At 41.7% G+C, this 16144-nt stretch overlaps 1 protein-coding gene across 1 annotated transcript in view; it reads left to right on the forward strand.

Moving 5' to 3' along the window:
* Window positions 1-7054: 7054 nt before the first annotated feature.
* The window catches only part of FBLN5 (fibulin 5), a 50061-nt gene continuing 40971 nt past the window's right edge, over window positions 7055-16144 (forward strand). The window contains exons 1-4 of the mRNA XM_061998116.1: window positions 7055-7149; window positions 7321-7513; window positions 12312-12366; window positions 14746-14797. Of these exons, the coding sequence (XP_061854100.1) occupies window positions 7497-7513; window positions 12312-12366; window positions 14746-14797 (124 nt within the window). The 5' untranslated portion in view covers window positions 7055-7149; window positions 7321-7496. The remainder of the gene's footprint in view (window positions 7150-7320; window positions 7514-12311; window positions 12367-14745; window positions 14798-16144) is intronic.

The following is a 16144-nucleotide window of genomic DNA, read 5'->3' on the forward strand; positions in this document are numbered from 1 at the left end:
TACATGAAAGAAAATATTTCCATTAGAAGCTAAACCAGGAATTGAGCGAAACCTGAATTGCCAACCTTCCACTTGGCTGTGCTTGGCACTGAGCCAAACAGTTTCCCATGATAGTGATGCATCTATGACTGTGACTAAAAGCAGAATATATGGGCTTGGGGCTGAGAAGTCCCACTCAAAAAGCAGTTGGACTTACCTTTTGGGGTCCTTCTGTCTTTCCTTCTGCTCCAGTCTTCTAAAGGCATCTCAGCAGACCTCCTAAGGGCATGTTCCAGTGCCCAGGCCTCTGGGAGTCTTAGCCACACCTAGCTCAGCCTCAGTGCCCCATGTTTGGGCTGCCAAGAGTGGCCACAAAGGCTGTAGATGGAATTCTAGACTTTGAAACAACAACTGTTATATCCAAATTCCCAAGATTTTGCTGTGGAAATTTCATGTTTGGTATTAACAGGTGTCAGATGGCTGAAGCCAGTTTCCATTGCGTGGTGTTAGTGGAGTAAACACAAAACCAAATCCCTATACCATGGATCAGAGAGAATCTTCTAAGGTACCAAATTGTGAAGGATAATCTCCAAAAGCTATGCCTGACAGATCAACTAAGTCTTCTGTGCTTTGCTACTGATTTGCCTGACGTAGTGGATTTACTGTTCTGTATTTTATTAAGCATTATGTGGAAACCAGTGAAATGCAATATCTTATTTGGTACCTTCTGTTCTTCTATTACTAAGGCAATTTTGTGAGAAGTCACACTTAATGATAAATAATTCAGCTGTTACGTACCTTCACATTTAATTTAGTCATAACACTTAATTTCTAAATGTCAAGTGAAGTTTGATTAATCTTTCCTCTTCATTTTCTTGATTTGTTCTACAACCTCTTGTGCTGGCAATTCAATTTTAGGCAGACGTTCCCAAGTATGATCGCTTTTTAATTCCAATATGGGAGCCTCTTGAAGTTTCTTTAGCAAATGCAGATGAAGAAGAATCACTTAATTTTCTACTGTGATTTTATCTTTTCTAAGCACTATTTTTATACCTTGTTCATTTGTTGACTTTGCAGGCTGTTTGGCTATTTTCCTGCTCTCGGTGTGTCTGAAAAATAATTTATTATTAGCTTTTCTCCCCCCTGTGATTTGTTTCTCAAATTTTCTTGGCCTGCTTTCCTGTTTTTTACATTTAACCTGTCAGAGTTTTTGTTCCTTTCTATTTTCTTAATCTGGCACAACTTAAGCTTCTGGAATTTTGCTTTAAAATAGTGGGCAAAATGGGGACTAATTGCTTCATTGGGCTCCAGCTATAGACTCCATTAGCAGTATGAGTGCTTCTTCAGGTCCCATGCTACTGATACTTCTCATGGCTGCTTGAGACTCTCCTCCCCCACAGCACCTGAATGGCCTGTGCCCTTGGGAAGGAGCTAGACTGTTTCTGCAGGGGGAAGTCCAGTACTGCTCAGCTCCTTCTGCAGTGACAACCAGAACAAGTCAAAGCAAAGGCCAGCAGATTAAAAAAAAAACAGACCAAACCCCCTCACTTTGTGCTGTGGACTGAATCCTTTTGCCAGACTTTGTATGCCCTGCAGCATGCCTACAGCAGAACTAGCAAGCCCCTCCCTGCTCAGTGGAATTGCTACCTATAGCATTCTGAATTGCTTCTTCATAACAGCTCTCATTGCTGCAGAGCAGTAAATAGTGAGCCCGAAAGCAAATAGACAACACACATAATTTTTATCACCCAGTTTCATAGCCAATTTGTTTCAAAATGGCAGGGTTAAATTACAAAACCCCAAAAGTAAACAGACATATTGTGCAATGGTGTAATCCCTGCTATGGGAATAGAAAATGAAGTGTAGTAGTTTTAAAATTGAAGAAAAGTTTAAAAATGTTTTCTGGGGTTAGGAAAGCAGTTCAGTTAGTACAAAATGATCAAAATTATCCCTCTCATATGGAAACTTTCTGGTGCTCCTACAGCTGTGTAACATATAACCCTAGAAATTTTAAGATAAGGAAAAGATCCAAAAACATAGGCATCTTTGCTAATTGTTTGTTGAAAAGGAAGCTAGAAGTCTTTGCTTATATGTGCACCTATCAGCGAGACATGTTTAAAAAGGGAATGTTTTCCACCGCTTGGAAGGAGAAGCTCTGGAAGAGAGGTCTGATCTCAAATATTTTTCTACTCTGGATTCGTCAGCAGGGTTCTGGCAGATGCTGTTACAATAATAGTGCACATACTTGTGAACATTTAAACATCCCTGTTGAGAGATGGCATTTCCACAGGCTTGTTTGAGTTTGCTCAGAACCTGAAGTGTTTTAATGGAAAATGCAGCATATGCTTGATGCTGCAGAGAGCAAGCTTTTGCTCTGGATAAAACCAAAGAGAAACATATTTAAAAAACAAAATGAAACAAAGCCAAGGAGAGAGGAGAAGAGATGCTCAACTAAATCTGGGGGGGGAAAAAACAACAAAACAAAAACCACCCAAAATGTAAATTCCATGTGATGGAAGTGCTGTACCTGAGAGAGGAGGAAACACAGTTGAAGCTGATGCTTTAGCAGCACGTGCTTCACTAGACAGGGAAGGCAGTCAGGTTAACTCAGAAGGATGAAGGTCATTCATAGCTGAAACTGGCCATAAAGGATTTGCACTTTTTATTAAAGGGGGCAGGTCAACATCTTGTCACAAGATTAAAGAGCATTGCTATTAACTACACTGTCTAGGTCATTTGGCTGGAGCACTGCATTCAACTTTTGGACCCCCAGCACAAGAAGGATATGGACCTGTTGGAGCAAGTCCAGAGGTGAACTCTACACCTCATCCTAAAGGAACACATACTTCAGACAGATGGATGACATCCCCATAGAGGATGGAAGGAAGAGATGCTGCATTGGCTCTTTTTCTCACACAGGAAGTGATAGTACCATGTTGAGGCAACTGAGCCCCAAGACACAGGAACACAACAGGAACAGCTACACTTTCCCTTTTCTAAAGCAGCAGCATGAGCTGCAGAGTGACACGACATCTCAGAGACTGCGTACCCAGGACATTTCAGTTAGCACTAGTGATGTTTGTACAATTGCATATTATGGTAATTTTCACTGTTAGTTCTTGCTTGTGTTATGTTTGGCCAGGATAGAAAAATATGTGTGGGACTGTGCTTTTGAGCTTCTGGCCTGAGCCATCTGGAACAGGTTATTGCATTGTTCATGTTATAAGATGCCAATTACAATTCAGACACTGAATGAAGCTGACCTCCGTTGATAACATAACACAGTTCATCTTTGAAAAAGGAGACAGAACCCTCCCCAAACACTGAGAGCTTGCAATTGATATTCTTTCCTGGGAGGTGGAAGAAACAAGCCCTACTCTTTTGAGGCAGAATTAGAGTTTGAGAGCAATGTACTTAGTACTATTCATGTGACAGTAGGGTGACGTGTGTATTTCAAATTGCTGCCTCTCAAGGTGTGACAGTATCAAAAGCTTGCATGTTTAGCAGTCTCCAAGAACACTTAGGTCAAACTCCACAGTCAGACAAAAGCCCAACTTGTGAATCTCATGGAGCTTAGTTGCTACCATTATGCAATTGTTCCTGCAATTCCAGTAGTTGTACTGTAAGTATTTTTCTGGTTTTGCTGGTAGAAAAGTTGGTTCTGTTATGTTTGGTAGAAGCAAAATGAATGTTTAAAGCATCTAAAGCCTGGACATAAAAGATCTTTAAGTTATTGGCAAATTCCTTTAGTGAATTCAGGTCTGGACAACTGTCTAAAAAACATCTAAGACATCTATGGGAAGGAACAACCCCATGCACCAGTACAGGCTGGGGGTCGAACTGCTGAAGAGCAGCTCTGCAGAGAGAGACCTGGGAGTCCTGATTGATAATAAACTAAATGTGAGCCAGCAATGTGCCCTCATGGCCAAGAAGGCCAATGGCATCCTGGGATGCATCAAGAAGAGTGTGGCCAGCAGGTGAAGGGAGGTTCTGCTTCCTCTCTACTCTGCCCTGGTGAGGCCTCATCTGGAGTCCTGTGTCCAGTTCTGGGCTCCTCAGCTCAAGAAGGACAGAGAACTTCTGGAGAGAGTCCAGCACAGGGCCACCAAGATGATCAGGGGAATGGAACATCTTTCACACGAGGAAAGGCTGCAGGAACTGGGGCTGTTTAGTCTGGAGAAGAGGAGACTGAGGGGAAATTGTATTAACATTTACAAATATCTAAAGGATAGGTGTCAGGAGGTTGGGACATCCCTTTTTTCTATAGTAGCCAGCAACAGGACAAGGGGTAATGGGATGAAGCTGGAACACAAAAAGTTCCACTTAAATAAAAGAAAAAGCTATTTCACTGTTCAGGTGAGGGAGCCGTGGCACAGGCTGCCCAGAGGGATTGTGGAGTCTCTTTCCTTGGAGGTCTTCAAGACCTGCCTGGACATGTTCCTATGCAACCTGATCTAGGTGGACCTGCTTCTGCAGGGGGGTTGGACTAGATGATCTCTAAAGGTCTCTTCCAACCCCTACCATTCTATGATTCTATGAAGACTTGTCACTTGGGTCTCTCAAACCCACCACCAGAGATCTGTGTGATTTGAATCTTCTGCAGTTTGACAATGTCCTTGAGAATGTTCAGAGAGGGTGAACTTCAAAAAATGACAGAAACATCCAATAAAAGTTCTTGATGGATGTAGATCTGGAGAAGTGTAAGTATAATGTCAGAATTAAAAAATTAGATAAAGTGTTGTAAAATTTAGTAGATGAGGACTTGTAAAGCAGACTTTTTGTTAACAGCTTGAGTTTCCTAACTTGTGTACAACTTTTTTCTTAGCTTTCAGAACCTGCTAGCACTCCAGTGCTGAGGCCCTTATTAACTCAGCATTGAGCATTGTCTGCAGGAGCACAGTGCTTGCTGTGCACGAAGCAAACTTTTAGGAACATATTCAACCCCATTATATACTGGAAACTGTTCTACACCTCCTCATGAAGACAAAGAAAATGTGAGGGTAATCTAAATAAAGCAGTTAATTTTATAATATGTGGGATAGTTGAGACCAAGTGAGGGTACTGCTAGACCTAAAGTTTAGCCACCACCTGAAGCATAAATGGTGAAGGTGTCAGCACATGGTGTTGAAAGATATATTGAATTGTCCAGGTTTTTATAGAGTGAACAAAAGGGGTTTTATATACCAAAAATATCTTCCTTCCTGCAACTCCCATATCACACTGTTGTGAGAAGAGTGTGACTTCATCTTATTATTTTGTGGCTGATGGTAGTTACAGAAAGGTACTGCAGAAATTCTTCTTAGCCATAACATCAAATCCTTTTATTTAGGGAAAAAAAGTCACCATACTGTAAACTAGCCCAAATTGTGGTTTGGTACACTTTTTACACTCTGGTTTTTATCCATTCCAGCTGACAGATGGAGACAGGAAAAATAAAAACATTCTCACAGTACTCCTTCTTAAGGGAGCCCCTTACTTGGTCAGGTCTGGATGCACCTCCTATCTCCAGTACTGGAGCACCTCTGCCAGTTGGCTGATGAATCAGAACTCTTTAGTCTGAGGCAATTCTTTGGGAGCAGACTGGTGCTATGCTCATATGATGATACTGGCACACATACAACCATGTGATGATGAGAAAAAGCCAGTGGAGCAGCAGGTGAAGTATCAGCAAGTATACGAAGCAAGCGTTTCATCCACACAAATGAGTGCTTTGCCATAAAGCTCTTTCTTCTCACAGCTTGAGTAGATCCTCACATACCTAACATAGAGTAAGCATTGCTGCTTTTAGACTTGTTGGCTCTCCAGGTCATCAAGTGCATTGAGAAACACTGGACTTTGGTAGTAATACTGGTAACCTTTTGCCCCAGTGAAAATTTGCCAGTCTTTGCTTTCCATCTCTTGCCTGTTTTCTGACACATGACAAAACCTTCTTCTCTCAATGTGCACAGCAAGCTTCTTTCAGAAGCCCTTTGTGTGAGTTTTGTTAAGCTTTTGGAAAGTCTATTTAAAATAGCTTCAATGGTTCTTGTTTATCTGCAAATGTATTGACATGGTATGAATAATTCTGGGAGAGTGTTTGTTTAATTTTCCATACAGTGCAGGTGATGTAAGCAAGTCACCCACAGAGAAACTGTCAGAAATGACAGTAAGTGTCTGCTCCTGTCATTTTTCAAAAGTAGTTTGGACAATTACAGCCATTTAATGAGATATAGATGTCTTACATTTCTTATTTGTATTGATATGGCTTGTAGGTGCTTAGCAACCTTGAAGGAGCTCAGTGTTTGTGTCTCAAGCTGAGTAACCATGCTTAGAGGCCGGTTTTGTGAAGATCTATTGTAACAACTCTGTTTCTCAATCTGTTTCAGAGAGGTGCATGATAGTTTTTTATCTTGTCAGACATTTCACATTCCTTAGGAATAAAGAGTTTCCTCAAATGGAAGACTCAACAGAAATTTGAAGTTGTAATTTAATATCTATGTCTGTATTTAATTTTAGTGTCCATCTTTGGATCTAGCATAATAATCTTTGCAGCATCTGATTGCTTACCTCTCACATATCATAAATGTTCTGCTTGAGCTACTAAAGCTCTGCCTATGGCAAAGTTGCAAAATACCTGAACAAATACTGTATTTCCTTCCTCTTCAATCATAACTGGAGATCTGCAAGATATGTCTTTCCTAAGAAATATTTCATTTCACAAGCCACTCCCTCAAGCGTGGGGTCAGTTTAAAAAGAGCCAATGTTTGTAGATAAACCATTTGTTTTTCTTTGAATGTTTAATTTGTTTATTCCTGTTTTCAAATAATCCCCAAGCAATATAGTTCCTGTAGCTGCAATCATCACAAATTCAAGTTATTCACCCCCCAGAGGGTCAGACCTTTCATCAGTATGCCATTGGCACGGAGCAGCAAGTGTTGCATATTCATTGTCCGAGACACCGGCTAGAGGGCCTCCAAAAAGTCTGACTGGTTTTTTTTTTGTTCTCAGAGCAAGGAAAACAATCCCTTCCCTTCTCCAGTCCCTTGATAAGGGTTTCTGTCCAATAACGGTGCTCTCTGCTCTGAGGCACATTTAACTGTGAAGTCTGCAGCAGGAGAGGCTTTCCTTCAAGCTGTTAGTGTTTTATCCTGGCAGGCTCCTCGAGGTTGTTGTGAGGAGTCTAGCCAGTTGGTGAGCTTTGTAATCTAAACCAGCTGTCCCAGGCTGAGGCCCCCATTTGCATTGTTTAACATACTTAGAAAATGAAGTGTTCATTTTTAACATTCCTCCTCCAATTGGTTTAATGCTGAATTACAGAAGAGAACTAAGCAAAACCAGGTGCTTTCTCTGTATTCTCTCCAGTGTCTGAGGAGGTACAGACGGCTCCCGATCCTCTCCATTACTTGCTGTTTCATTCTTTGGACTATAAATGACTGAGGAACTGAAGTGCGAGCAGCGGGTAATGTTTGGAGAACCTTTCTAGTTATTCATCAGCACAGACTCTGTTTATTTTCCACCTTTCCACAAAGATTTTGGACATGCAAGGATTAAAAAGGTAAGTGGTATGCATGAAACTTTTTTACTTATTGGAGGGAAACCTGCTTGTGGAAACCATCTGCGGCAGGGATTCGGTATGCCAATCCACTTGCTAAAGCCATTTGCGAAGAGACGGGATCTCCATGGTCGGAGCTGGGGAAAGACAGATCGTCTGTTATAAAAAGTTCTGCTGTCTCGGACGAGTTCCTTCTTGATTTGTGCTTATATTCTGTGCTTTAGGAACCACGGCAGGAGCTCTGGATTGTGACAGCAAACGATCCCACTGGCTACAGTGATTGATTTGAAGCTAATTAGTTACTACTGCAGAAGTTAATTACTAGTTAAAATATTTTGCATGCTGGACAAGCTACTGTGACTGGCTGCATGCAGAGCTGATAGGTTGTGCTGCATGTCTGTTATTCATTCTTGAGGGGATTTGAGATGAAAGTAATGAGCAAATTGAGACGGTGGTTGCAGACAGAACACACATGAGGCAGTAAGGTCACCACCCCCCCAAGAGGAAAGAATATATCATCTTATAATAACGGAAACTCAAGACTGTCTAGAAATGTATGAGTTTTGTCTGACCAGTTTTATAGGGGATTTTGTTAGTGTGCACTGCTCTGCAATAACACAGAGCATAGTCCAGTTGCTAGGGATGTTGATGCTCAGCTATATAACCTGTTGTATTTCCTTCTAGTCCCGTTCCTCCTGTATGCAAAGTGAGTATGCAGTCTTTATGCCAGTGAATGCTTTAAATTTTTTTCAAAAAAGAATTAATAAAGTGTAAGTCCAAATGGGTAACATTGTACTTTGAATGCTTTGCATTTGACTCTGATGAAAAGTCTGTGCAGAATTTGCCTGTCCTTGTCACACAAAAGCTGACATGTAAAATCTGTCTCAGCAGCACTGTGGACAAACATTTTAGGGTTTATGTTTATTGTTTAGAGCTTGTGCTTATCTCCTCATTTAAAACAAATTTGTTCAAATATGCCAGTCGCTGTTTGCATGTGGCTTTGTCTAATGCATTTGTAGGTCATGTTCAGCAGTTCAGTTTGCACTGGAAATCTGAGACAGCTCTAAGAGACAATGTGAGCATCTTGTTTGGGTAGCAGAACTAAGGCTACCTAAAATATCCCTTGCTTTCTCTACTAGTTTTGTGTGAACATATTGTATACAATTGACATTCAGAATTAGAATCCAAGATAAGCAAGATGTCAGTCTAATTGTATTCAGAAAAAGTTTTAAATAAATTGGTAACAAAACATAAAAAAATCCATAGTACCCAGAAAAAAAGAGATTTTTTTTACTGCCCTTTCCTGGTTTTCTGTCTCTTCATAAGTACTTGAGCGTGGAGGCGTAGTTAACCGGAACTTTTATGCTCCAGGTAAGGAGTTCCAAAAATTGACAGAGAGCCCTGTTGGAAAGGCATTAGGGTTAGGTTAACCCTAACACTAAACTTAACCTTAACCCAAACCCTTAATTGTAAACCTGAATCATAATCCAAACCTGGACCCATATCCTAACACTAGCCCCTAACTCTAATTTCTAATCTGACCCTAAACTATAATTCCTAACGATAACCCTTAACTCCCAGCCTAACCCCTATCCCTAACGCTAGACCCTAACCCTACCTGTAAACCTAGCCTCTAACCCTAACCCCTAAACCTAACCTTAACCCTAATCCTAATCCAAACACTAACCCTAATTCAAATATTAACCCTAAACCTCATTCTCATGGGGGACTTCATTTTACTGGATGTCTGTTGGGTGTACAACATAGCAGAGAGGAAACACTTCAGGATGTTCCTGGGGTGTGTGGAAAATAACCTCATCATGCAGTTGGTAAGGGAGCCAGTGAGGGAAGCCACCTTGCTGGATTTGGTGTTTGTGAACAGAGAAGGTCTTCTGGGAGATGTGAAGACAGTCTTGGGCAGAGCAATCATGAAATGACTGAGTTCCTGACCCTCAGAGGAGCAAGGAGGGCCATCAGCAGAAGAGCTACCTGAGATTTCCAGAGCGCAGACTTTCAACTGTTTTGGAAGCTGATTGCCAGAGTGCCTTGGGAGGCTGTCCTGAAGGACAAAGGAGTCCAGAAAAGCTGGACATTCTTCAAGAAGGGAATCTTAAAGGCGCAGGATCAAGCTGTCCCTTTGATGAACAGGCAGGGCAGAAGACTGTCCTGGCTGAACAAGGAGTTTCTGCTGGAGTTTGGGAGAAAAAAGAGAATTTATGGTCTTTGGAAGAAGGGTCAGTCAGCTCAGGAGGACTACAAGGCTGTGGTGAGGTTATGCAGGGAGAAAATTAAAAGTACCAAGGCACAACTAGAACTTAAACTAGCCACTACTGTAAAAGACAATAGGAAAAGTTTCTATAAAATATCAGTAACAAAAGGAGGGCTAAAGGGGAACCTTTATGCTTTAATGGATGCACGGGGAAGCTTAGTAACCAAGGATGAGGAAAAGGCTCAGGTACTTAACACCTTCTTTGTCTCAGTGTTCAATGGTAAAACCATCTGCTTCTGAGTACCCGGCCCCCTGAGCTGCAAGACAGGGACAGGGGGCAGAATGAAGCCCTCTTAGTCCATGGGGAAATAGTATGACCTACTGTTCCACCTCGATGTGCACAAGTCCATGGGATCTACACAAGGGGGCTGACGGAGCTGGTAGAGTGGTCGCCAAACCACTTTCTATCATCGACCAGCAGTCCTGGCTAACTGGGGAAGTCTCAGTGGACTGGAGGTTGGCAAATGTGACCCCCTTTTACAAGAAGGGTGGAAAGGAGGATCCTGAGAACTACAGGCCTGTCAACCTGACCTCAGTGCCAGGGAAGGTTATGGAGCAGATCATCCTGAGTGCCATCATGAGGCACATACAGGACAACCAGGTGATCAGGCCCTGTCAGCGTGGCTTCATGAAGGGCAAGTCCTGCTTGGCTAACCTGATCCCCTTCTGTGACAAAATGACTCAGTGGATAAGGAGAAGGCTGTGGATGTTGTCTACATGGATTTTAGTAAAACCTTTGACACCATTTTCCACAACATTCTCCTGGAGAAACTGTCTACTCATGGCTTGGATAGATGCACTCTTTGTTGGGTAAAAAAAGTCTGGATGTCTGGGCCCAGAGAGTCGTGGTGAATGGAGTTAAATCTAGTTGGCAGCCAGTCACCAGTGGTGTTCCTCAGGGCTCAGTGCTGGGGCCTGTCCTGTTTAAGATCTTTATCTATGATCTGGATGAGGTGATCAGGTGCACCCTCAGTAAGCTGTCAGACAACACTAAGTTGGGTGGCAGTGTTGATCTCCTTGAGGGCAGGAAGGCTTTTCAGAGGTATCTGGACAAGCTGGGCCAAGACCAATTGTAAGAGGTTTAACAAAGGCAAGGACTGGATCCTGTGCTTGGGTCACAACAGCCCCATGCAATGCTACAGGCTTAGTACAGAGTGGCTGGAAAGCTGTCCTGTGGAAAAGGTCCCAGGAATGTTGATTGAGAGCAGCTGAACATGAGCTAGCAGTGTGCCCAGGTGGCCAAGAAGGCCAACGATATCAGAAATAGTATGGCCAGCAGGATCAGGGAAGTGATTGTCTCCGAGTACTTGGCACTGGTGAGGCCATACCTTGAATACTGTGTTCAGTTCTGGACCCCTCACTACAAGAAGGATATTGAGGTGCTGAAGCATGTCCAGAGATGGGCAATGAAGCTGGTGAAGGGTCTGGAGCACAAGTCTTATGAAGAGCTGCTGAGGAAGTTGGGGGTGTTTATCCTGGACAAAAGGAGGCTGAGGGGAGACATGATCACACTACAGCTTTCAGAAAGACGGTTGTAACAAAGTGGGGGTTGGTCTCTTTTAAGTAGTGAACAATAGGAGAAGAAGAAATGGCCTCAAGTTGTACCAGGGGAGGTTTAGATTAGCCATAAGGAAGAAATACATATATATAACTGAACCCTAACCATAACATAACCCTAACTCAAGCCTTAACCTTAAACTTAACCATAACCCTAACCTGAACCCCAACCCCTAACTCTATCCCATACCCTAACGCTAACTTAATCCTAACCCTAACCATAAACCGAAACCTAATCCTAACCCTTAGCCTCTAACCCTTTCTTTTATTTGCAGTGAAGGGACTCAGTATGTCCCAGTAGGTCATCAGATGATATAACTGAGGAATGCTCCACTGAAGAGAGCAACTTGTAGTAGCTTATCACCTGCTGTAGTGTATCCACTAGCAGAGCAATATGTTACTCAAGATTGAGTAAAGGGGCAGAATATGGCCCTGAGAAAATGGATTAACTCCGATATAGTCTCCTGAGGATGAAATGCGGTTTAGCGGTTAGAGCTGCTGGCATAGATTCAGGACCTCCTGCATAACATGTCTGCAGCCCTGCCAATGCCTTCCACTGTGAGCTTAGGCCTGTGCTCTGGTTTACCCATCTGTAAAATGTGCATAGTATGTAAGAAGAAAATTCAATTCTCAAAAGAAAGGTGGCAGAGAGGGGCAAAAATACTTTATTGAATATTGCACCCTTGTTCATTAAGCAGCTACTGCACAAAGTGTGATAAAAACAAATGAGTTAATAAACATATACAGGCTGATTCTGATCCCTGTTGTTTAAAACCATAGTAACATTAGTGACTCTGAGAACTGAACCTGGCCCACAGTTGTATTGTTGCCTCTCCAGAAGCCAGTTTCGTGTTAGCATAACTCTGTAGAATACACTGAAGTGTCACAAGAAATCATTTTGTCCATGTGTATTAAGTTCTGTGTAATGAGTCTGGATATCAGTAGGTTTTCAGCCTATTTTTATGCCCATTACAGGATACTGACTGTTTTCACATTGGCCGTCTGCCTTTCAAGCCCTGGAAAAGCACAGGTGAGAGGTGCACACAGAGATCTATGTCCTGTTTTGTACTGAAGTGCTGTATAGCATGAGACTTAACTGGCTAGCAGGTGAATAGGAAGCTCTGTGGTCTGGGGTTTACATGAAAAGGAAGCTGTGTGGTCTAAGGGTTTAGAGGGGAGAACTTGGAGCCAGCAGGATTCTGGAGTTCCACACGGATTGAGTTTATTGACTCATCCTCGCCAGCTCAGCAAAAATACCCCTGTAGAAACCTGGCCCTCACTGAAGATCTGTTTCTGCCTCCAAATTGAACATTTCTGGAAGAGGAAATAAGAAAAGTCATCCCACAAGAGCAAGGACAGCTCAGTTCTGTGGTGGGGAACATCCACGCTTGGAAAACATTCATTTAAAATGACATTTTCTATATACAGCAGGATGTTAAACCTTTAGACTGTAATTTTGGATGGCGAGCCTGAATGGCTGAATCCTAGTTTTCATTTTAACTTATGCTCAAACCCATTTTTGTTCAAGAGGGAGGGCTTTTGAGGGTGGATCTAAGTAAAGCAGTCCAGTTCTTGAAATAGCAGAAACATTAGTCCTTTGTGTTCTTGGGCTCCATGTGCACTTTAAAGTAGGAAAAACAGTTCCCAAAGGCATGTTAAGTCTGGATTCCTAGCTGATAACCCAGATTTACTCAGTGTCCAGAACTGTGTTTCTAAATACCTTTGCCAAAATTCTCTGAAATGTAGTCTTTTTTTTTTTCTATTACATTGAAAATTTCCTGCACATGACATGTTTATCGATATTTTAGTGAACATTATATCTGTATGGGAAATGCTCCTCATGCCCCTGGAGAATTTTAGAGATATCTTTAAGAGTTTGTTTCTATAATTTAAAAAAATGCTCTTTCCACTGTGATTTAAAAAAAAAATCTTTTACCATTAATTGATTTTTGAAGTCTCAGCAAAATGCAACCTGAAACCAAAATGATAGTAATGAATTCTTTCTGAAGATATTGAGGCTGCTCATTTCAGCAATATTGGATTTTTTTTTTCTAGAATAAAGTTCTCAAAAGTTTTAAAACCAATTTTACAGTAGTTTCAGTAATTCTGAATCATTGTTTACAGTCTAAAATAAAACATGGTGGTTTTTTTAAACTATCTTAACTTTCCCTGCTAACCCCATTGTAGTGTACGTGCCCCAGCACAGAAGAAACAGCAAAAGACAGAGTATGTATGTTATTTAAAACACGAGGCTGATTATTCACGCTCTCATCAGAATATCTTGGTTTTCCACAAAATGATACCAAAACATCCTGAAATGCCAAAATAAAGAAGACAGAATGCCTTCATACTTGTTTGACACTTCTAGCCACAATTTTGTGTACTTATATGTGTGAGTGGCCAGTGCAGTCCAAACAGTGCCATATGCTTCACTTCATGTCCCCTCCCTAGTTCCTGCAATGGCTCCCTTTCACTGACTTATCCCCCTAACCCTTTGTTTCCTATTTATGGCTTACTACTTTTCCAAACATGAACCAAGTATATGGACTTCCACAAAGTCCAAATATAAGTGCCTTTATCATCTAGCAACACCAGCAATGAATCTGGACTCCATCCCTCTACCCCCTGGTTACTTTAGTGGTTCCTGTGTTCTGGGTATCTCTTGCTTACATTCCTTACTGTAAGCATTTACGGTACATGTGTCAACTGCTTGACCCATTGCTAAATAGCTGGAAAACTATGGAGAGCAGGGAGTCCTTTTAACAGGCTTTGACACAATCATCACTGGTTTAGAAATGCTGAGGATTGCTGATGAGGTGCTGAAGGCTCAAGGTTGCAACCCAGATAAAGACCAGGGCTACAGAATAGGATGGAACAAGGCTTCCAGTAACCTTGCATACCTAGAACATGTGTCAACTAAAGATTTATTCTCTAAAAACCAAAAGGTTTGATGTAAATTAAAAGCCTTACTTTTATTAAGCTTGTTATGTTTTAACTGTCAGATGGATAACAGGTACATATATACCGAATGTATGTAGAGTTTTTAGAGAGAGGTTAGCTAGTATCTTTTAATTGCATCCCCCTGTTCTAGCGAAAACAACACCTCAAACCAGAAGAATGTAACTTCTGTGTTAACAACTGAAATGGACCCCAGCTCACATTGTGTGGGGAGAGGAGCAGCCCAACATTTTCACCATCTTGAGGGATTTGTCCACTGAGTTACAGGACTGGCATATATGCTGAGGCCTCAGGTTTATGGCTTGCTGACAGTCCTTTGGGGACGGGATTTTGTTTTGGTGTACTCTATATTGCTGAATGATTGTACTAAACATAATAATCCAGATGAGCATTTGACTCTGCAATCCTCTAATTTCACAGTCACTGAGAATCCTTTGTTTTCTCATTTTAGCAACAATGCACTAATGGGTTTGACCTGGACCGTGCCTCTGGGCAATGCTTAGGTAGGACTTTAATTAATACGTTTAAATTTTGGTTCAGAAATCCTGAATTAATTGAGTTAACATTGTGCTTCTGTTTTACTTGAAAAAGTCTTGCTCTGTGACAAATATATCTGTTTGTGTGTGTGTATGTACAAAAACATGTATGTATATATAAAAATATGTTTGTGTGTATGGCACAGAAATATACCAATCTTTGACACTGTTGAGATACTAACTGGCTGTCAGTGCTTCTCAAATAACAATGATTCATTTTGATGCAAAGTGGCAAGGATTGTTCACCCTCCTTCTCCAAACTCAGTATTTACTCTACTTGTTGCCAGCCTCCACCTGAATAATCATAAAGCCTACCACCACTCAGCATTGAAACTCCAAATAAATTGTTGAGGCAGTATAGGGAAGCATGCACTTGGCCCTGTAACACCTTTTTATCAATGGCATTTATCCCCCAGGGCAGCATCTTCTGTGTGCATTGGTGTCACTCAGACAGTAAAGGAAAAAGTAGCAACAGATTACTGCTGTCAGATTACTACTGCTTCTGTGCCTTGAGAACCAGCAGAATGCCTTGTTAGGCAAAACTGTTTGTGTCTTTCTAAGTGTACTTCACCAGTGATCTCAGTCAGAGCAAGAAAGGAACCCAGCCCCCAGATCTGAACATCCCTAACTTTTTCTGTGGAAGGAAGCTCAGGAGTTCCAAATTGGAATCCAAGTTTCACAGCTGGGCAAACCAAACCACCAATGTTTGAAATCCTCATCTGCATTTTGTGGTTTGGACAGACTCTCTAGCAGGAACAGGCGATAACATGCATTAGCCATGTGCAAATCAGAGTTTAAACTAAACATTTATGGAATAACAAAGAAGGATTTCTCCTCTCTCTCTGCCCTCTAACAGTGAAGTAAAACAAGTAGAACACAAGATATGTTGACTAGGTGGGATATTTCCTAGTTTAGTATGACATAACTTCAAAGTGAGGCTCCAAAACAGGTTTCCCATTCAAGGAGAGCATGAAGTTTTTTAGCAAAGCCTTGAGAAGAAGTTTCCTCATATGAGGAAAGGCTGCGGGAACTGAGGCTGTTTAGTCTAGAAAAGAGAAGACTGAGGGGGGATCTTATTAATATTTATAAATATCTAAAGGGTGGGTGTCAGGAGGTTGGGACATCCCTTTTTTCTATAGTAGCTAGCAACAGGACAAGGGGTAATGGGATGAAGCTGGAACACAAAAAGTTCCACTTAAACATAAGAAAAAACTATTTTACTGTGAGGGTGAGGGAGCCCCCAGAGGGGTTGTGGAGTCTCCTTCCTTGGAGGCCTTCAAGATCCATCTGGACACGTTTCTGTGCGACTTGATC

Source organism: Colius striatus, chromosome 6 (assembly GCF_028858725.1).
Source record: "Colius striatus isolate bColStr4 chromosome 6, bColStr4.1.hap1, whole genome shotgun sequence".
Taxonomy (NCBI): domain Eukaryota; kingdom Metazoa; phylum Chordata; class Aves; order Coliiformes; family Coliidae; genus Colius; species Colius striatus.